This window comes from Saccostrea cucullata, unplaced genomic scaffold (genome assembly GCF_032062105.1).
Source record: "Saccostrea cucullata isolate Sc308-1 unplaced genomic scaffold, CSIRO_AGI_Scuc_v1 ctg250, whole genome shotgun sequence".
Taxonomy (NCBI): Eukaryota; Metazoa; Mollusca; class Bivalvia; order Ostreida; family Ostreidae; genus Saccostrea; species Saccostrea cuccullata.
In genome coordinates this window covers 41,719-62,488 of record NW_026925488.1, presented here as the reverse complement: position 1 = coordinate 62,488, position 20,770 = coordinate 41,719, and the positions used below count along the sequence as shown (strand labels likewise).

Sequence of the window (20,770 nt, the reverse complement as noted above, 5' to 3'; positions counted from 1 at the left end):
CAAATCGAGACATGGTGATATAATTCGTTTCTCTATAGAAGAAACGATCAGCCGTAATTTAGCGATCTTCATGATCTTAAGCTTTGTAGAATAGAAATAAAGTCCTTGTTGTCGTGAATGTTGCAGGATAACCTCCGAGGTCGAGGTTATCCTGCAACATTCACGAAAACGCGGACTTTATTTCTTAAGTAAATAGATCCATATTCAACATGCAATAATGTCTAATTATCCTTCATAAACCTAAACAACAAATACCGTATAGGTGGAAATTTCAGTGAGGCAAATATAGCGATTTGTCCTTAAAAATTGATTTTTTATTTTAAGCAAAATGTTTTTTTTTTCTATATATTTAAGAATTCTCAATAAAGAAGCTATTACAAATAAAATGCAATTAATTGATAGCGATATTCAATTTAAGGGATCTCAACACCCTCGTAAATATTGTCTAAATTAAATCCTTGCTAGAAATTCTGCTTATACGGTATTTCTTTTTTAAATTTTACATTTGCCATCAAAGAAATTCAAAAACTAATATTTAATCTATTAGCTTATTTGTTTCTATGTTATATATCTCTGTATTGGGTTTATGATTGGGTTTTTGAAAAGAAAAACTAATTATATCCTTTTTTTAAAAAATCAATAGCTTTAGATATTTTAAGGTACAATATTGCAGCAATTGTCTTATCATAATGAATTCATACTTGTCAAAAACATTATTTACTTGTTTCCTTATAGTTTCTTGATGTTATTATCCACCGATAGAGGTGATTGTATGACCGATGGTAGAGAGTGGTATTTTTGTATCTGTGTGCCTTACATTTATTTGTAACAATCAGAATCAGTTCTCAAAGAATAAACACACTATGGACAGAATTGATTTGAACAATATCCCTTTTGCTACCTTGATTCAACATTTTCCGTACATTATGCCTTTTGCATCAATTTGAATGATTCTGTTTAAAAATTTTTGCTGCAAAAACACAAACACTGTTAAATATGCCTTTGAAAATGAGTTGTGGAAAGATATGGAACAGGAAGCTTCATAGTTTCTACCAAAATACAGGGTCCAATTCCATAATCTGTATTTTTATAAAGTTGGGATTTTCCAGCACTAATATCCTAAATAATTTAACAAGTTTCATTAATTGATGGCATTGTAAATATAAGCGTTGTAAATACAATCGCAATGTAGCGAGTATGAAACAGTTGAAAAGAAGCACTTACATGATCAGGGTCATGAAATTGATTGACATACACAGAATTCATTGTTTGTGCGAATCAACCATTTAATTAATTCTCTAAGAGATAACATCAAAATGTGTTAGCTACTCATAATTAAATAATACGACAATGGCTCAATGAGATATAACAACATTTAAATTTTAAGTTTTTAAAAAACAAAGATGGCGCTTACCTGCTCTTCTCCAACATCGGTTTCTAATGGATTTTACGTGATAGCAAAAGTGACCTACCAGAGCGGGGATTACGTGGCTTATTACTGTAAGATGGGGTATGAACTGGACGGGAATCAGATCAGATGGTGTGATGGAGCTTCAGGGGCCTGGAACGGAACGACCCCAAAATGTACACAAGTGACAACAACCACCATTATCACAACAACAGCCGAGTCTACTTCTCAGATCTCAGGTTCGTGAATATATGACTGAAACAGTTGCACAATAAATGAAATCATTATTATAAAATTTTGCTTGTATTATAGAAGACTGGGGTGTGGTTATTAAGCACTCTTTTTTCTAAGTTGCTACCGTGACGAAGGTCTTTGTAAAATTGAAAATTGAAAACAGAAAAAATTAGAAAAAAAGGGGGAAAAAAGAACATAATATTTTTTTTCAAAGAGAAATATGGCTTAGAGAATCAGATTTGTTCATCAATATGCTCGACTTGTACTGTTTCCTTCTCACAATAGTTACAAATTATTAGTTTACATGGAAATTTTAATAGAATAAAGTTGTTTCCACAGATTATGTGAAACTGACAAAATAGACAAGTTAAAATTTATGTGTTTCAGTGCCAGTTCTTGTGCTGATTCCCTTTTTGTTGTTGATCCTTTCCATTGCCAGTCTAGGTACTTGGTACATTATAAAGCGATGTCACTGTGTAAAAGGCTGCAAGTAAAGATATATCAATTACATTCAAAACAATCACAACCTCTGTAAAATTATGTATAATTAATAGTTGTATAGATCCGTTAGATTGAATATAATAAACAGAAAATACTAAATTGTCTTCATTAAAATATCAATCTTTTTCGAAATATATATGATCTTACTATAGTCTGTATATTCTCTTCCTTCCTCCCCTTCTATTCAGATCAGTTTTAAATGCATCTTTTCAGACAACAATCCTTCTGGGTAGACGGTGATGAACACAAAGAAGACGGATTTTGGTACGGTGGCTGTAAAAACTGTTGTCATTATTTGTACACGTATATTACCTGTCAAATGTGCAAGAAAGCCCAATCTTCCAAAACTCTTAATGGCGATGTTTGGAGTTTAAGGAATGGTAGATCGTGGGCTTCTCTTACTATAGTCTGTATATTCTCTTCCTTCCTCTCCTTCTATTCAGATCAGTTTTAAATGCATCTTTTCAGACAACAATCCTTCTGGGTAGACGGAAGGAAGTCGACTTCTTCCAGAATGTTTTCTAGTTCAATATTGAGTTCAGCAAGGAGCTCTAAAAGTGAATCTCCATGGAAACCAAAACTTGATTCCGTACCAGAGACGTCATAAACAACAATTTCAATATCTGATATTTAACAGTTTGATATTCTTTAAAATCATTGATCGTTCTTTTTTGCTACCAAAAATAGAAAATATATGCTACATACATGTATTAAACGCTTTTAAAGATCATAAGTGTCTTGACTAGTTTTTCTTCAATGTCTCTCTATGATAAAAAAAATATGAATATTAGTTGGAAGTGTCACATTATTTCACCGTTTGTAAGTCATTATTTTGAAAATTCTATGGAAAAGACCGAAAAAGCAGCAATAAATGTTTTATTATATAATTCACTGATAAAATGATACAGCTCATTACTTGTTTGCATTTTATTAAGTCCTAGCCAAATACAAGAGAGAAGCAGAATTAAACTGTGAATAAACCTTACCAGTCGTATCAATTTGATCTTTTTTTATCAATTTTATTTGCCATGAAAATTATATAATGTCAGTCTTTTTTATAGAATATATTTTGAAAGGAAGGAGTATTATAAGGGAAAAGTGACTGCCAAAAAGTTAAAAAAAAAAAAGTTGTTCAGTAAGTGTTGGTGGGGGGACCCTGCATCCCCTCTTGCCACCCTCACTCATAAATATAAATCCGCTTATGTTTTGTTGACATGAAAAAAATCATAGTCATATAAATAGCTTTCCAACACAATTTGTATCAATTTGGAATTTCCCAATTTATTTTTAGATCAATGTAAGGAAATAAATCCTTGTATTGACCTGGAACGTCACGTGCAGGTCAATACAACGTAGTATTTTTCTAACATAGTTGGATCTCAGCCAATCAGAGAGTTGGAAATTATTCAATCATATAATAAAATGTATTATTCAGTGAAAATGACTAACGTCTTAAGCTTCATACTGCATGTAGCTGTTATGCCATTATTTTAACACACTTAATTGTCAAAAGGTTTTTTTTCCATTTTCCTAATCATGATTAATAGCACACGGTTGGTGTGGCCGGTCGGCCGGGGATTCTTATTCCTCCATCTCATCTGATCCAACCTTTGGTAATTTAGAATCCGAAATTGCTCTACATCTGCTTTCGATGTGTAGTGTTTAAATTTTTTAAAGTTTGTTTTCTATTTGTTATCTTAACGTTTCGAGCAGTTGATTCTAATGAATGACATTTCTTAGGAGGTTAGGAGAATTAATTTTCCAAATTCCTTTTACATTTACATAACTTCCATTATTACACAGTCATCCTAAGTGTTCACAATCATTTCTAACAATGTTTTTTTTAAACTGACCAAGATGCAAATTTTAGTCAATTGTAAGATGTTTTATGACCTGTGAACTTAATTACAAAATTTAAGATAACCACAAGTTATGATGCAGAATTGTAAAGCCTTTTTGATACAAAATTGGAAAGTATTTTTTATTGTCATAGCCGTTTGGATTAAAATATTTCTGCAGTAGCATAATAAAGATATTTTGAATGATGGGAAAGATCTTTTGTAACCTTTACACTCATGCTGAATTGATTCAAGAAAGAACTGATTGTTCCAGGTAATTTATTCATCGTTATAATAAATACCAGTTAAATCCGTTTTATCTATCGTTGTAGCATCAAATCAGCACTCGACTAACCAATGATGTTCGGTTCAATACTGAAAAAAATCAATACATTTTATTTTCAAAGCTACCTGCATAAAAGATTTCTTTCTGCTTGCTACGAAAACCGCGGTTTTGACTTTATAAACCCTAATTAAAAATAATTTGCAAATTTGATAAATAATCAACCAATATGGGATATTTAATGTATGTATTGTTAATTTTTCCAGAATATATTTTATCGAAGAAATATTGTCTAAATTAACTAATGGAGTAATCATTAAGAGTTTGTCATTCTCTGTGCTGAATATAAATCAAAATAATACATGTTATAAGTCCTTGCCTTTCACATGTTCCTTGCAATGTTAGGAATCCTAAATCAACTCATTGCCGTGAGACCACTGTCCAAGTTCATTCAATATTTTAGGGCTTGCCTCTCTCATTGAGAAGCATCAATCACATTAAAGCTTAATACATACATGTAGGTAGATAATGTAAGCGAAAAGGATTCAGTTTATATGTCAATTCATCATATAAAATAGCAGAATTTGATTGGTTGAGATACAAAAAAACATCAGGATGCGTTATTTTTTCCGAAATAAAGGCGTCGCTACAGACAGCCCATAAACTATTGAACGAAATTAGCAAGGGATCCCATGACAACATCTTGACTCAGGGCACTTGGCATAGCAAGGATGCATATACATTCATTAAGAATTAAATACCTCACAATTAGTATGCATGACAACTATTGTATTTATATACTGATATTATTATTTGAATGTTATCTAAGAATATGAAAATAATGTTCCCTTATCATGTTTTTATCCTCAGATTTTACTGCAATGCAATTTTTATCGTTTAAATATCTGAAAAAAATTAGAAGTCGTACTCTAAACTATATTCACAGATGAAGTAAAGCGGTAAATCACAAGGAACATCGGTCCACTGTCCGTGATGAGTAGTGCTTGAATCAATAGCAGCACAGTCCTCTTCATGGTAGTTGTCTGGTCCCCCTCCTACCCAGGGCATGTGTACTAACACAGGGGACTTCCTGGAGGAGTAGACCCACTCGCCTTCCAAGAAAGCATCTGTCACGCCTAAATAGTAATCTCCGCCATTTCCTATGTTTCAGTGATAATATTAGCATTTCTAATTGTTTTTCATGTGATAAACCTTTGAAAGTTAGGTGAGTTAATTTCTTGATAATTACACTTGAATGTTAATATCGCTAAGTGAAAGGTGGGAAGTCTAATATGCATATCAATCTAATAGGCGGGGACTGTTGAAATATCTTGTCTTTAAAATCTATTAGACGACAATCAACGCTCCTGTCTCTATTTTTGTCGCCCCGCACGTGAATTTTTTAATTGCGCCTATTAATGAAACAGTATATTTATGTAGAATTAAAGTATTTTTACTACCGGTACTTGTAATTTTATCCCGGACAAAGACATTGGAAATGTAAATATTAATGTGTAACTCTACATCCGAATCACAATACGGGCAGGTATTGTTCAATATGAACCACTGTTTGAATCTACCTACCAATTTGAATTGTTTCTCTGGATAGAAATGTCACCTCTTCCTGTGTCACTGGCTCAGCTAAGCGGGCACCATAAGCAACGCAAAGGGCCTGAAAAACATGTTTTATACAATGATGAATAGAACATGATATACAAATTCTGAAATCCATTTTCTCTTAGCTTAGCCCAAAGCCTGTCTGACAATTGTATTTTTTGACTTATTGTAAATGAATTATTATTTCTCCAAATATAAATAATACAGCGTTTCAGTCAAAAGTACTTACAGATGCCGCAAACCATGGTTCCTTTACTTTACTGAAGAAATAGCATTTGTCATGGTGTTGTATCCAGCCATTGGCGCAACGAGTGCCTGAATATTATAACGTGTAGCTATTAAGTTACTAAATGTGTGTAACTGCATAATACGTTGAACTTCACACCTACATAATGACAGACATTGATATGATTATATTTAGTAGATAAAATTTTCATTTACTTTAATTTTAAACATTTATTTGGTAGAGGAACGTTTTGAAGTTAAAAAAAATCAATGTATCCATCTAAAAGTTTCAGTTACCTTGTTGTGCTTCAAGAAAGGCAGGAAGAAAAATAAAAATCGCAATAAAGTCCTTTATATCCATTTCTTTTTATCGTTGTTATCTTTCTATACTTGCACTATCACCGTTTAAACACAACAAGGTTACATATAAATTTACTAGATCTGAAATCCTCGCCATTGCGTCCCAGAAAGATGTCAAAGAAATGTGTTTTGCCAATAAATCAAGTTTCTTGGGGCAAATTATGGTATCTCCCAACTTAAAAGGTTTTAGATTAAATTAAGTTCTACTATTTTATAAATATTGGCTAATGTTTTCAAAGTTTCATATTAATTTTTCTGTTTTAATTGAAGAAGTAAAAAGGGGACAAACAAAAAAATGGTCACAATACAAATGTAAAACAGCTTGTATGGTGACTACATGTCAGGACTTGCCATTTTTTAAGGAAGAATAGAAATTATTATACAATTTTTGTAAAAGCCATATCAAAAGTGGCCTATTTCTTAATTCCTATGAACTCAAAATAACAGATACGACAGAGTCTACCATATCTGTCTCAGATTTGGATGTTTTACTACAAAAGAACGTTTATTTAAATCGTAGCATAACATAATTTTGATTATCTTAATATCTTCAGTTTTTCGATTGTCAATTCCCCTTATATATGTAGCAATATGCAAATAAACAATGTTTCCCAGTTGCTTTGATTTAACAACTTTACATTGTCTAGTTAGGTCTTTTATCTCTCATGAATTTGGAAACTGACATTTCTTGTATCTTATGATAAATCTTTGTCGAAACCCATCACAATACTAAGTGGAATTCGTCTTAAACATCTTCTCCAAATGAGAACAATGTTGGTTATAATCTGTAATCAGTATTCAACATAGCAGTGAGAAAATAATTATCTAATCAAGTATCTTTGATAAACTAAACATCAATCAGGATGCCCAATTAGAATGAATACAGCGAAACCAATATTTCTTATCTCAAAAAACAACGTTAGTTTACATAGCAATGGGCAATGCTTTCTTAGCTATATCTTCTCTTCATGATGCCTATTCAGAGCACTATATCGGCATGATTTAGAAAATGACTTTACGAAGTCTTTGTATTGTAAGTCATATTTGCTTGAAATATTTTTACCACTTTTTTCACACTCACACGTGCTTAAAGGTTAACATAGCAAAATAACTCTTATTTTCATAGACATAAGTACTGTAAATCAGCAAACATTAATCACATTTAAGCTCTTTCTCATAGTGTCTCGTTCAAGAATTTACAAAATAAACATGATATTGCGTATTCAATCAGGCAACTGGGAGGCGGACATAGACCTCGAACGTAGATAAAAGAGCATCGTGATACATAAGTATGAGAAATTCAGGAAAGAAAAGGTGACGTCATCATGTTTATGAATACAATTTTGCTGTTTGACTTTTTAAGTCTTTTTTGTCGACTGGCGTAAGCGCTTTAAACACTGCGCCACGCGGGCAAATTAGATGCATGGTAGCATTTTATTAACAAAATGTATTATTTAGTTGCTTTCACAAATACAACGTTTTCTGTAGCTTCTTTAAAGCGGATCAGTTGAAATATATCTTTATGTTAAACTTTGATTGATATTGAGCACATATCTCCAGCCAGGTTTCAGATCTTTAATGTGGTTTTTATTTTCATGAGCTTTGGTTATAATAATTTGAATCTTTTTGCTGTTATATTTATTTAATATATTCATTCAGATCGAATTCCCACATAAAGAGAGATGTCGAATGCAGCATTAATTTGTAACCATTTTTGCACAGCTGGTCCATTGTCCCATAAGAGGTCCAGAAATCTGGACAAGTTACATCAGCAAATGGACTAAATAATGACACATAACTTGTTCAGATTATACATGTACAGTAAAGCTTGGTTATAACGAAGTCACTGGGACCTATGAAATAACTTCGCTATATCTGTAATTCGTAATATCCGTATAAGAAATTAATTAAATTTATTTAGCTGGGGATCCAAATTGACTTCGCTATATCCGTAAATTCGTAATATCCGTGTTCGTACTAAACGAGTTTTGCTGTATATAAAATCATAGAAATTATAGGACATTTTATGGTATACCTGCTGTATATAAACTACCTATTTAAGAAAAAAAGATTAAATTGTGATAAGTTCTCATCTAATTTGCAGGAGTTATTAATATAATATATTCTATGTATCAGATTCAATATTTGCACTGACTTTCGTAAGACAATTGGTTTAGAAATAAGATGATTATAATGATTCATACTTTGTTGTAGTATAAACCATAAATGATATTGATTAATTTTGAAAAATAAATACATATGTTGAAGAAAAGTATATGTTTTAATTAGCTGAATAAAAGAATACAGTATATACAGTGTTCTGCAAATCCCTGCGTAGACATCATCATTTCTTTCATCCAATGACCTGACCTTGCTGATATTCATAACTGTAATAAAATCATTTTTCATTTAAAAACAATATTTAGCACATTCATTCATTTGGGATAAAACAAATGAGGAATTAGTCGAAACAATTTTAATCCGGAGCGGAGCAACTACGGTTCTCCAAAAACATCGGAGGTGGGACCATGTGCCATAAAGGAGTGAGCATCCCTGTCGACTGTCAGACCCACTGTATATTTGTTGCATGATTGACAAAGAGGGAAAGTACAGTAGACAATTCTAAGTGTTAATAATGGCCCAACACTTAGTTTGAAAAACGCAACTCAGCATTTGATTCAATGGTGTTTTTGCTGAAAAGGTCATTGTACCAACAAATACCTTGCGAAATAATTATTTAAAACGATGCTTGTTTTTATCAACTTGTTTGCCAAGAGCCGGTTTTTAAAATTATTCGTTCAGAGAACATTCTCTTGCGTATCGAATTGACTGAGAGATTTATAACCAATTTGAAGATGATAAGGATTTGATGTTGCATACGTAGACAATTAAAAAGTTAATTCATCATGTTTATCATAAGGTTTTGTTGTTAGGTTACCATTAACGTGTTTTGTTTTCTAATAGAATATTCAAACATGCGACAGATTTTCAGACCCTGTGGTACATGTATTGTGCATTTTAAGATCTTTCGGTTATATAGTGTCAACATATGAATGGAAGTAACTATTGTTAGTTGATTATACGTTGTAAATATATCCTTATTCGAATTAAATAGCTCAGCAATATTTCTCAATATTTTTCCTACCTTTTAAAGTATCACAATTATTTAATGCAAACAAGTATCGTCAAATCTAAACAGTATTAAGATTCCTTGTTACAAGAAAGGAAGTAACTATTGTTAGTTGATTATACGTTGTAAATATATCCTAATTCGAATTAAATACCTCAGCAATATTTTCTCAATATTTTTTCTACCTTTTAAAGTATCACAATTATTTAATGCAAACAAGTATCGTCAAATCTAAACAGTATTAAGATTCCTTGTTACAAGAAAGGAAGTAACTATTGTTAGTTGATTATACGTTGTAAATATATCCTAATTCGAATTAAATACCTCAGCAATATTTTCTCAATATTTTTGCTACCTTTGAAAGTATCACAATTATTTAATGCAAATAAGTATCGTCAAATCTAAACAGTATTAAGATTCCGTGTTACAAGAAAGGAAGTAACTATTGTTAGTTGATTATACGTTGTAAATATATCCTAATTCGAATTAAATACCTCAGCAATATATAGAGGAAAATGTGTTTATTAACCCCAATGTATTCGGTTAACGGGGAAAGTCTAGGCAGATGGTCAATATTTTGTAGCTTTTTTTCTACCTTTTAAAGTATCACAATTATTTAACGCAAACAAGTATCGTCAAATCTAAACAGTAAAGATTCCTTGTTACAAGAAAGGAAAGTAACTATTGTTAGTTGATTATACAATTGTATATATATCCTAATTCGAATTAAATACCTCAGCAATATTTTCTCAATATTTTTTCTACCTTTTAAAGTATCACAATTATTTAACGCAAACAAGTATCGTCAAATCTAAACAGTATTAATATATCATCTTTTTACAAGAAAAATAACTATTGTTAGTTGATTATACGTTAAATATATCTTTAAAATAATTCGAATTAAATATCAGCAATATTTTCTCAATATTTTTTCTACCTTTTAAAGTATCACAATTATTTAACGCAAACAAGTATCGTCAAATCTAAACAGTATTAAGATTCCTTGTTACAAGAAAGGAAGTAACTATTGTAAGTTGATTATACGTTGTAAATATATCCTAATTCGAATTAAATACCTCAGCAATATTTTCTCAATATTTTTGCTACCTTTGAAAGTATCACAATTATTTAATGCAAACAAGTATCGTCAAATCTAAACAGTATTAAATAATATCCGTGTTACAAGAAAGGAAGTAACTATTGTTAGTTGATTATACATTTGATTGTAAATATATCCTAATTCGAATTAAATACCTTGCAATATTTTCTCAATATTTTTTCTACCTTTTAAAGTAACAATTATTTAACGCAAACAAGTATCGTAAAATCTAAACAGTTTAAATCATTATTCCTTCAAATATTACAAGAAATGAAGTAACTATTGTTAGTTGATTATACGTTGTAAATATATCCTAATTCGAATTAAATACCTCAGCAATATTTTCTCAATATTTTTTCTACCTTTTAAAGTATCACAATTATTTAACGCAAACAAGTATCGTCAAATCTAAACAGTATTAAGATTCCTTGTTACAAGAAAGGAAGTAACTATTGTTAATTGATTATACGTTGTAAATATATCCTAATTCGAATTAAATACCTCAGCAATATTTTCTATATATTTTTCCTACCTTTTAAAGTATAATAATTATTTAACGCAAACAAGTATCGTCAAATCTAAACAGTATTAAGATTCCTTGTTACAAGAAAGGAAGTAACTATTGTTAGTTGATTATACGTTGTAAATATATCCTAATTCGAATTAAATACCTCAGCAATATTTTCTCAATATTTTTTCTACCTTTTAAAGTATCACAATTATTTAACGCAAACAAGTATCGTCAAATTGATTAAACAGTGTTAAGATTCCTTGTTACAAGAAAGGAAGTAACTATTGTTAGTTGATTATACGTTGTAAATATATCCTAATTCGAGTTAAATACCTCAGCAATATTTTCTCAATATTTTTTCTACCTTTTAAAGTATCACAATTATTTAACGCAAACAAGTATCGTCAAATCTAAACAGTATTAAGATTCCTTGTTACAAGAAAGGAAGTAACTATTGTTAGTTGATTATACGTTGTAAATATATCCTAATTCGAATTAAATACCTCAGCAATATTTTCTATATATTTTTTCTACCTTTTAAAGTATCACAATTATTTAACGCAAACAAGTATCGTCAAATCTAAACAGTATTAAAATTCCTTGTTACAAGAAAGGAAGTAACTATTGTTAGTTGATTATACGTTGTAAATATATCCTAATTCGAATTAAATACCTCAGCAATATTTTCTCAATATTTTTGCTACCTTTGAAAGTATCACAATTATTTAATGCAAACAAGTATCGTCAAATCTAAACAGTATTAAGATTCCGTGTTACAAGAAAGGAAGTAACTATTGTTAGTTGATTATACGTTGTAAATATATCCTAATTCGAATTAAATACCTCAGCAATATTTTCTCAATATTTTTTCTACCTTTTAAAGTATCACAATTATTTAACGCAAACAAGTATCGTCAAATCTAAACAGTGTTAAGATTCCTTGTTACAAGAAAGGAAGTAACTATTGTTAGTTGATTATACGTTGTAAATATATCCTAATTCGAATTAAATACCTCAGCAATATTTTCTCAATATTTTTTCTACCTTTTAAAGTATCACAATTATTTAACGCAAACAAGTATCGTCAAATCTAAACAGTATTAAGATTCCTTGTTACAAGAAAGGAAGTAACTATTGTTAGTTGATTATACGTTGTAAATATATCCTAATTCGAATTAAATACCTCAGCAATATTTTCTCAATATTTTTCCTACCTTTTAAAGCATCACAATTATTTAATGCAAACAAGTATCGTCAAATCTAAACAGTATTAAAATTCCTTGTTACAAGAAAAACTGTGAACGATCTTTTCTTTTGCTTCTATCACAGATTCAGATACAGTCAATCTTTTCTTATCCAGTCACCAAAATCCTTAAGCCATTGTCCGGGTCAGACAAAATAAAAAAAGATAACTTGAAATGGGCATAAAGAAAAGATCGTATTTGACAGGAATGTAATACACAACATTCAGATTAGATAATGTTACGTACTTTTGTTCGTATTCACAAATGTAGTATAAAGTGGAGGAGCAGGGAACATCGCCCCACAGCTCGTGCCACTCTGGGGCGGATCCCATCTCTACACAATCTTCCTCGTGAAAGTTATCAGGGGCTCCCCGGGCCCACGGCATGGTTATTGTGACGGGCTCCCTAGATCCGGCATACACCCACTGTCCCTCCAGGAATATGTCATGTATTCCAATAAAGTAATTTCCACCGTTGCCTTGTTATCAAAAATGATAAAAAATATTTTTAAGTAGAGATGATTAACGACTGAATACAGAAATAAACCATTACAAATGCGAGTACTAGGCTTGTTAATTCAGATAAGTAGGAATTTCTCGCGATCGTTCAGGATTGTGGGACGTGGACTTCAAATTCATCCAAGTAAATAAAGGTTCATTTTTACCATTGCTTATTTTCAATTTTTGTAAATAGAGGTTTGAGATTGACTAAAATTTTATACCATTAACCGTAATTAAAATTACTTCATTGTTATCTTATTCACAAAAGGAATCTAGAAGTTTTTGCAGATTGATTTGTGATATTTAACGAAGTAAAATTTGATAAAAAGAAGTTACCTAAAATTAAAATCTAGCTCTGGAATTACTTAAGAACTTTAATTAAGATTATTCTTTGCTAATTTACCAATCTGGTGTGTTTGACGGCCTAGGAATGTCACTTCCTCTTGAGTCTTTGGTTCAGCAAGTTTGCTTCCAAATGATTGACAAAGCACCTTAAGGCAATACGATTGTCATGAATATGTTACAATAAATAAAATGTTAAAATTGTTGGCACAAAAACGAAATTTCAATTGAAAAGAAAGAAAAACAATGTCCTACCGAAGCATCATACCACTTCTCCTTCGTTTTGCTGAAAAAGTAGCATTTGTTGTCCTTATAGTTTACCCATCCGTTAGTACATGCCGCTGAAATATCCATAGATAACAAAATTATTTTACCTTAGAGTTTACAATTCTTAAACTATGCTTAATTAAAAAAATTTAAAAATCATACCGTTGATGTATGGAATAATAAAGAATGAAAATATTAGCACAACGGAGAGTTCTTTCATGCTATTGGGAAAAAATTGTCTTATCTCTAAAATTTTGGCTTATATCTCCTCACTGGTCAGCTATCGGTCATTGATACAAGACCTTTATCAGTATTTATAACAGATGCATTGGCGTCAACGCAAAGAAAGATAACTTTTGTTGGGAGATAACTTGCGTATTTTCCGGCATTTATGCAAATTATCACGCAAGCCAATCAAATTATCACATCATGAAACCAAAAAATAAGACAGTTATTCCTAAATTAAGTCAAACTGGGTTGTAATCGTTTCTGCATTTTTATAAAACAACTTTGAGGCAAACTGTCCATACCCAGATTGTAATCGGCCTTTACCATATCTTGTCTTTTACAAACAAAAAGGAAGGGTACAAATATGCCCAAGTTTTTATTGAGGCCCCTATTTAGGATCAAGGTTATAATATCAGAGTTTGGGGGTACAAAATTATGCAGAAAGTTCAGTAATTTATATAAAAAAAGGTCTTGAAACTGGCTGATTAAAACCAACCCCCTCCCCTTGACAAGTAAAAGAAGGGGATTGTTTTTGACTATAATTTATTTGGTTTTGGGATGCCATTTTAATGTATTATGTTTTTGTGATTATGTACATAATTTGTAGTAATAGTGGTATCAATAGATAGGTAATACAAGAGATGTTAAATAAACTAATATGTCTAAGAAACAACTAAGGCACTTCAATGATTTTGTCTATATGATTCTCCTTAAATTTTCTCCTTTAATTTAAACTTATCTTTAACATTTATATCTAAACCCTCATCGTTTTAGAACACATTTTTAACCATGACCCTTCGTGTACTAGAATATGGCAGATCTTATGATCTGTTAGACTTCTTGATTTTGAAAAGTGCATTTTCATGACTGGAAAATGAATCAAGCCCAAAGATGAAAGATCTGTGAATATTGTTTATGTGAAAAAATTATTTACTTTCTTTTTATTCCTAAAACCCCTTTACTGTTCAGGACGTGCGGTTTGGGAGTCTTTCACTAGGAAAATTAATGTAGTTGATTCCTGATTCTGGTTCCTTATTCTCATAAACCTTTCTTTTTTTGGCTTTCTATACTAATCCAGAAATTAAACGATCTTCCGGTATAAGAACCTGGACAGCGATATCACTTCTATTGAAGAAAAAGGCATATAAAACTTTCTTTGTGCTCATGCAATTCTTTGCTCTTCTCAAACCTTTGCTGTTTTGTTCACATCTATTTTGTTGTTAATTTTTCCATGGGGTTTAAAGCAATGGATTCAGGTTTAATTATATCTGTTAGAATTTCAGATGTACGTGGATAGCATCAATTTATAAGTTTTAAGAATTATTGTTTGGATATTCTTACAGCTGTTGTTTTCATTGGTCTCATTTCTACTTTATTTTCTACGTATTTGATTTTCTACGTATTTTATTTTCTACGTATTTGATTATTTTTGAAATCCTACTTATACTGTTCGTTACATGTATCTCCATATCCTTCTTCTTATTCAATTTCTACTCATTTAGTTACATTTATTTGACCAGTTCCGAATAAGAAACTGATTCGGTGGTGCTATAAATATACAAGACGTTATAGGTGAGTTAACCATGCATCGGACATATACCTTGCTTCGGACAACTTTAGGCAATACGCTCTCTTTCAACCTAAGAGTTCTGTGTATTTATTTGTTTTTAACTTGAAAATGAAGATTTAAATTTTTAAATGATACCGATTGTTTTTATCATGTTGTGATAAAAATACTCCGTGAATAGCCTTGAAGTTACGTCATATGTTACATCATCAAAGGGGAATAACCAGAAATTTATGATTATGCAATTTTTAGGGTTATCGTTCTTTTCAATTTGACTTCAACGGAACGCTTCAGACTTTGGAAAATTTTGTCAAAGATTGGTAATTCTACATAAGTTTTTAAGAAATTTCACTTCAATGTTTGCATAATTTCTTTTAGAGCTGGTTTTTACTAGTATATTTATTTCTCCGTACATCGTACACAAATTAAACATGCATCGGACACTTTCCAATGCAAAGGTAATCACTACCATTTTCATACAGAACCCAACTGACAGCTGTTTTTTGCGGAAATAGAAAATAAAAACTCTAAATTTTCAGTTAAAATACAAATTATTGATATATGACGTCTAGAATATGACTCAATTTATTTCTCCAAACCAGACTATTTTAACCCATGAGAAAAAGGCGCAAATTACAGCATTACAAGCATTTTAAAGCATTTCTAAGGCAAAGTAAGGCATCTTGAATCGTTCTACATTTGTGCAACGATATCGCCAATTCAATTTAAGTTGAAGGTTATTTCTTAGATAGAATATAAAAGTATATCCATATCAAGAATTTTAAAGCACTGTGATAAAGGTATGATATTTTATCAGTCGAAATACCGTCTGTCCGATGCATGGTGAATAATGTCCGATCCATGGTGAAATTTGAGTTATTTAGAAAAAAAAAAACTATTTTTGTGCAGCACAGTTAAGGTTACTGTAAGGAGGCGGGAAATGTTTACTATGACGTCACAAATAATATGAGGTCTTCAAAATACCACAAAATGAAATTATTTACTATTTCAAACAGCTGGATAGCTGTATACTACATAAAACATACTATTACGTGCAGTTTTGTCGTTTGTTAAATCTGATCAAGTCACATTTTGTACAATGAAAAATTTCTTTTGTTCTCAAATAAAATATTATTTGCAGTGAAATAAAATGCTATTAACTTGGATGCGATGTCTATTTTAGTATTTTATTTATAAACTGTCCGTACATTCTCCAGACAAGTGACACTGTCGTGTGTTTGTATGCAGATTCATTGAAAAAGTAATGGAAGGGCCCTGATAAATCGATTTATTGCAAGGGCATACCCTCGATGTATCTTGTCAAGTTTTTACACATTATCTCAAGCCTCATGAAATCTTTCAAATAAATTAATAACAGCAAAATATTCAATCTGCCGTCTAAAAAATTAAATTTTAGCAATTAAAGAAGGAATCTAGTATATAGGTTCGCAGCACTTTTCACAAACTACATACAGTGTTGAAAGGATTATAAATTAAACCAAGATTTTTAACTTGGTTATGCCCTTGCAATATTGGAATTTATAAATGACCTCTAAACTCCAAGTATAATTGCTAAAATCATGTGACGTCGACATCACGTGACAAGTCTAAATAAAAAATCTAAATGTCCCTAACACGTTGATTTAAACCACATTACATTTCTTTGATATCAGTGAAGTCCTATAAATAATCGCCCATTCTAATAAAGTATGTGTTTTTTATCTTTAAAAAATCGCCGATATTTCCATTTGTAACCTAAACTGTGCTGTGTGGTGATATTTTCTCAATAAAAGGCATATAATTGTGTCCCAAATTTATATTTTAATCACATACGAAGTGTGAAGGTCCATATTGATAATTTTCCGTCAGTAGCGAAATCGCTAGAACTTGTTGAAGTACAAGGGTGTCAGGTGCATGGTGATAAAAGTTCATCCTTTCCCCCAAAAAAATTAGGTACTCATTTTACCAGTTACGAATAAGCCGACGAGTTCCGAATACCAAAGCGGTTTACATTCAATTCAACCCTAAATTAAAAATATACCCCCCACACATTATCAATTGGCATGCCTCAGAAAAGTTAAATTAATTGCTTACCAATCAGTCATTTGTATTTCCAAAGGATAAAGTGAAACTAAAGGTACTGTGAGCACTGAAATTAATTTAATGATACCCCAAGTCTCCTATATGATTATTATGTCAAAGTCCATGTTTTGTTCTGGGAGACCCAAAATAAATATTAAGCAAAAAGCAAAATCTGCAAGAGTCTCATTAAATCTTATTCAGTGGTATGGAGGAATTGCGGATAAGAGATGGATATACCCTTCAACATTAGAAAGAATGGCAGTATCCATGTAATGCTGAGGGAGCCCAAATTATGTGCCAAATCAAAAATGAAATAGAAGATATATGCACTTTGGCACTATTTAACAAAGATTCTGTGAAAGCTTCATTAAATTTCATTCAGTGATAGAAAAGGAGTTGCCGATAAAAAAGGGTACCCAAAGCGTATCAGACGGACGGGCATACGGACGGACAGACGGATGGATGAGCAAACATCCCATCACTATATACCCCTTCCCCTTGTTTTTCAAGCGTGGACATATATAATAAGTCACGTTTACAATAAATAAAACAACAATGAGTGAATTTATAATAGTGTTTAAAATGAGTATTCGGGATTAGTAAAATGACAACCGGAAATATATCGATATCTTTTAGTGTTCTAAATGTTTCTTTTAGACAAGTTTTTATTGTTCGTTAGAGTACATATAAAACTTACTTTTGATACCTGGAATATTGTTTTATGTGAAAAATTGATGTCTCCGCAGAGGTTTTTGTGCAGACTTACGCTTCGCGGTGATTCAGATTTGTTGCATTGCAAAAGTATGACTATTATCTATTATTTCAAGAACGATAACGATACCGAACAGACGGCAAAAAAAATCAAAATTCAAACACTCATAAATAATCCTTCTTACCATAGGTATCAATTTATTTTTAGTTTACACCTTTGAATTTATTAATTATCAGCTCTTAAATTAATAATAATTCGAAACTGGTTATTTGAAACTGACCAACCTGACTATGAAACAGTATTTCGAGTGTGTGTGAAGATTTCCTCACCAATTCAAAGTCATAGCACATTTTGGCGATTCCTTAACAATGTATAATGCTACTACGTTCATACCAATTGTTGAACGAGTTTCTTTTTTCAAAAAAAGAGAAAACAAATATATCACGGCGGGGATTCTAATTGTTCCATGATGATTCCAAATTGGATGATTCTTGTACTTACATGTAATAGTTTACTTTATTTTAGCAAACAGGGTTCTGTTCCTTTTCTTTATTAAACTCTTATTTAATTTCAGAAATCACACCTATATCAATATTCAGGTAACATATTTAAAACATTTTATTGCATTTCAAGCCTTGTTCAATGATACATTTCCATCCTTGCTATCCTATTACCATAGGTGGATCAAAGCTGTAAAAAGAGAAGTGAAATATGATTATTGTTGTATTCAATTAATATAAATACTCAACGGCAAATGGAAATAGACACAGAAAAGAATAATTAAATTGGTTTTCAACTTATCATATTATGCAAACTAAAACTACTATTACAATATATATAATGATTTTTTTTCCATGCGTAGTTTGTGCTCTATTTGTTAAAGTTAATTAAAATGTATGTAAAAACCACACGTGTATTTTCTAAAAACTTTATCTAAAACAGTACTTTTCAACGATAAAATAACTTTTCCAACAGAAAGCATACATGATACAGCATTAAACAAAGAATATACTGCAATGTTTATAATGTTTACTTTTATAGATTTTAGTATTTGGACTTTCTTACAAATAAACTAAAATTGAAAACTAATTACTGATGACTAGTTTGTTCTTGGTTCTTGTAATTATATGGTACACAGATTAAAAGATATATGCGTACTCTAAATCGTATTCACAGATGTAGTACTGTAAACTTGAGCAGGGGGCATCTCCCCACAGCCCGTGCCACACGGGAGCGGATCCTATCAGAGCACAGTCCTCCTCGTGGTAATTATCAGGTCCGCCCGGGGCCCACGGAATCGTTATGGTCACGTTTTTCCTGGAGAAGGCATACACCCATTCCCCCTCCACAAAAATGTCATGTATCCCAAGGTAGTAATCTCCATTATTTCCTTATTTAAAAGTTAATTTAAGCATGTTGTAATCATACGTAATATCTTTTGTTTACATGTGATTGATTTGACATAAGATAATGATTATGTGGAAATGCCGAAGGAGACAATGAAGTTTATTGTAAATGACTTTTCAAAAGAGGTGCATTTCAGAAATGCAAAACACAAAATATCGTACAGAAAATGTTTGTTAAATTTTATAAACCATTGATCTTCAAAGGAAAAAAAACAATATATCTTAGATTCTTATAATAGACGACAAGATCAGTTATCCCTACAATAAGTGTTTACGAAACAATATGACTTTATCAAATTTTAAAGAAGGGCATAATCTACACTTACCATTTTTATCTGAAAAGAGGACACCCAACCATATAACTGATTGATTTAAAACTAAAAGATTCAGTATTTACCAATTTGCATAGTTTCACGGCCCAAGAATGTTACTTCTTCCTGAGTTGTCGGCTCAGCCAATTTGCTGCCAAAGGATTGACATAAGGCCTAAATAAATCCAAGAAAACCATTTTTAAATCGTGTTATAGAATTTATTAAATTTCAAAGCTTCATAAACGAAAATGAATCGTTTGAATTGTAAAAAACATGTTTGTTCTTTCTTTCAAAATGATAACCAAATTAAAAATACAATTTAAAGCAAAAAAATAATGAACTGTATAAAAACGATATTTAATGTTCAATGCTTACCGAAGCACCATACCATGTTTCTTTTGTCTTACCAAAGAAGTAGCACTTTTCTTGGAAGTTGATCCATCCGTTCGAACAGGCGGCTGAAGTATTGGTATAATTTCCAATATAGAAACATGTTCATTTGTTCTTTTAAATTTATCGGATCACTTCAAATTCTATCTCACATACAAATATATAAATACATATTTTAATACTTCATGCATTGAATAATTATTCTTAATGACGTAATGAAAAGAATGCCCGAACATATTATTAATATCATATATCTCATATTTTACCATAAGAAATAAAATAAGCTATTTCCTGTATAAAAGTCACACAGATATCTTTACAACAAACTCTAATTTAAAATTTAGACATCCTATTCCTCAAAAAGGTATACGGTTGTATTTACCTTTTGAATATGCAAAATACGAAAGAACGAAAACAAAAACAATCCTTATATTCAGCATGTTCATACGATAGCAGCTCTATTACATTTCTCTTATCTCTACGTAGGCCCCCATATCAATAAAGCTTCCTGTGAC

General features: G+C 31.1%; 4 protein-coding genes across 5 annotated transcripts; 1 reads left to right on the top strand and 3 right to left on the bottom strand.

Moving 5' to 3' along the window:
* The first annotated feature begins 1,197 nt into the window (after positions 1–1,197).
* On the top strand, positions 1,198–1,716 carry LOC134268961 (protein lev-9-like). Its single transcript, XM_062751190.1, has one exon. The coding sequence runs from the start codon at positions 1,404–1,406 to the stop codon at positions 1,653–1,655; it is 252 nt and encodes an 83-aa protein (XP_062607174.1). The 5' UTR covers positions 1,198–1,403; the 3' UTR covers positions 1,656–1,716.
* A 288-nt stretch (positions 1,717–2,004) lies between these two features.
* Positions 2,005–6,494, bottom strand: LOC134268960 (C-type lectin domain family 4 member E-like). Of its 2 annotated transcripts, none has more exons than XM_062751188.1 (5): positions 6,404–6,494; positions 6,111–6,196; positions 5,849–5,936; positions 5,193–5,424; positions 2,005–2,126 (listed from the first exon to the last, which is right to left on the bottom strand). In XM_062751188.1, exons 1-5 carry the CDS (start codon positions 6,465–6,467, stop codon positions 2,099–2,101), a joined length of 498 nt encoding a protein of 165 aa, XP_062607172.1. In that variant the 5' UTR covers positions 6,468–6,494; the 3' UTR covers positions 2,005–2,098. The 2 variants fall into 2 exon arrangements, with proteins under 2 accessions (XP_062607172.1, XP_062607173.1); XM_062751189.1 differs by lacking the exon at positions 2,005–2,126 and adding an exon at positions 4,304–4,356.
* A 2,291-nt stretch (positions 6,495–8,785) lies between these two features.
* Positions 8,786–13,646, bottom strand: LOC134268969 (collectin-11-like). Its single transcript, XM_062751197.1, has 4 exons — positions 13,614–13,646; positions 13,354–13,441; positions 12,697–12,928; positions 8,786–8,853 (listed from the first exon to the last, which is right to left on the bottom strand). Exons 1-4 carry the CDS (start codon positions 13,644–13,646, stop codon positions 8,820–8,822), a joined length of 387 nt encoding a protein of 128 aa, XP_062607181.1. The 3' UTR covers positions 8,786–8,819.
* A 5,096-nt stretch (positions 13,647–18,742) lies between these two features.
* On the bottom strand, positions 18,743–20,733 carry LOC134268958 (C-type lectin domain family 17, member A-like). The gene is made up of 5 exons (XM_062751187.1): positions 20,638–20,733; positions 20,241–20,323; positions 19,952–20,039; positions 19,307–19,538; positions 18,743–18,838 (listed from the first exon to the last, which is right to left on the bottom strand). Exons 1-5 carry the CDS (start codon positions 20,699–20,701, stop codon positions 18,811–18,813), a joined length of 495 nt encoding a protein of 164 aa, XP_062607171.1. The 5' UTR covers positions 20,702–20,733; the 3' UTR covers positions 18,743–18,810.
* Between the last annotated feature and the right edge of the window lie 37 nt (positions 20,734–20,770).

Excerpts from the sequence above, each read along its gene's own strand:
- LOC134268958 (XM_062751187.1), bottom strand. The coding sequence starts at position 20,701 with ATGAACATGCTGAATATAAGGATTGTTTTTGTTTTCGTTCTTTCGTAT. Across the intron at positions 20,040-20,240 it reads AAACATGGTATGGTGCTTCG|GCCTTATGTCAATCCTTTGG; the intron begins GTAAGCATTGAA and ends GGATTTATTTAG. Across the intron at positions 18,839-19,306 it reads ATCTGTGAATACGATTTAGA|CTTTGATCCACCTATGGTAA; the intron begins GTACGCATATAT and ends CTCTTTTTACAG.
- LOC134268961 (XM_062751190.1), top strand. The coding sequence starts at position 1,404 with ATGGCGCTTACCTGCTCTTCTCCAACATCGGTTTCTAATGGATTTTAC.
- LOC134268960 (XM_062751188.1), bottom strand. The coding sequence starts at position 6,467 with ATGGATATAAAGGACTTTATTGCGATTTTTATTTTTCTTCCTGCCTTT. Across the intron at positions 6,197-6,403 it reads CTTTCTTGAAGCACAACAAG|GCACTCGTTGCGCCAATGGC; the intron begins GTAACTGAAACT and ends TATAATATTCAG. Across the intron at positions 5,425-5,848 it reads CAGAGAAACAATTCAAATTG|GAAATGGCGGAGATTACTAT; the intron begins GTAGGTAGATTC and ends ACTGAAACATAG.
- LOC134268969 (XM_062751197.1), bottom strand. The coding sequence starts at position 13,646 with ATGGATATTTCAGCGGCATGTACTAACGGATGG. Across the intron at positions 13,442-13,613 it reads CGGCATGTACTAACGGATGG|GTGCTTTGTCAATCATTTGG; the intron begins GTAAACTATAAG and ends TATTGCCTTAAG. Across the intron at positions 12,929-13,353 it reads CCGTCAAACACACCAGATTG|GCAACGGTGGAAATTACTTT; the intron begins GTAAATTAGCAA and ends TTTGATAACAAG.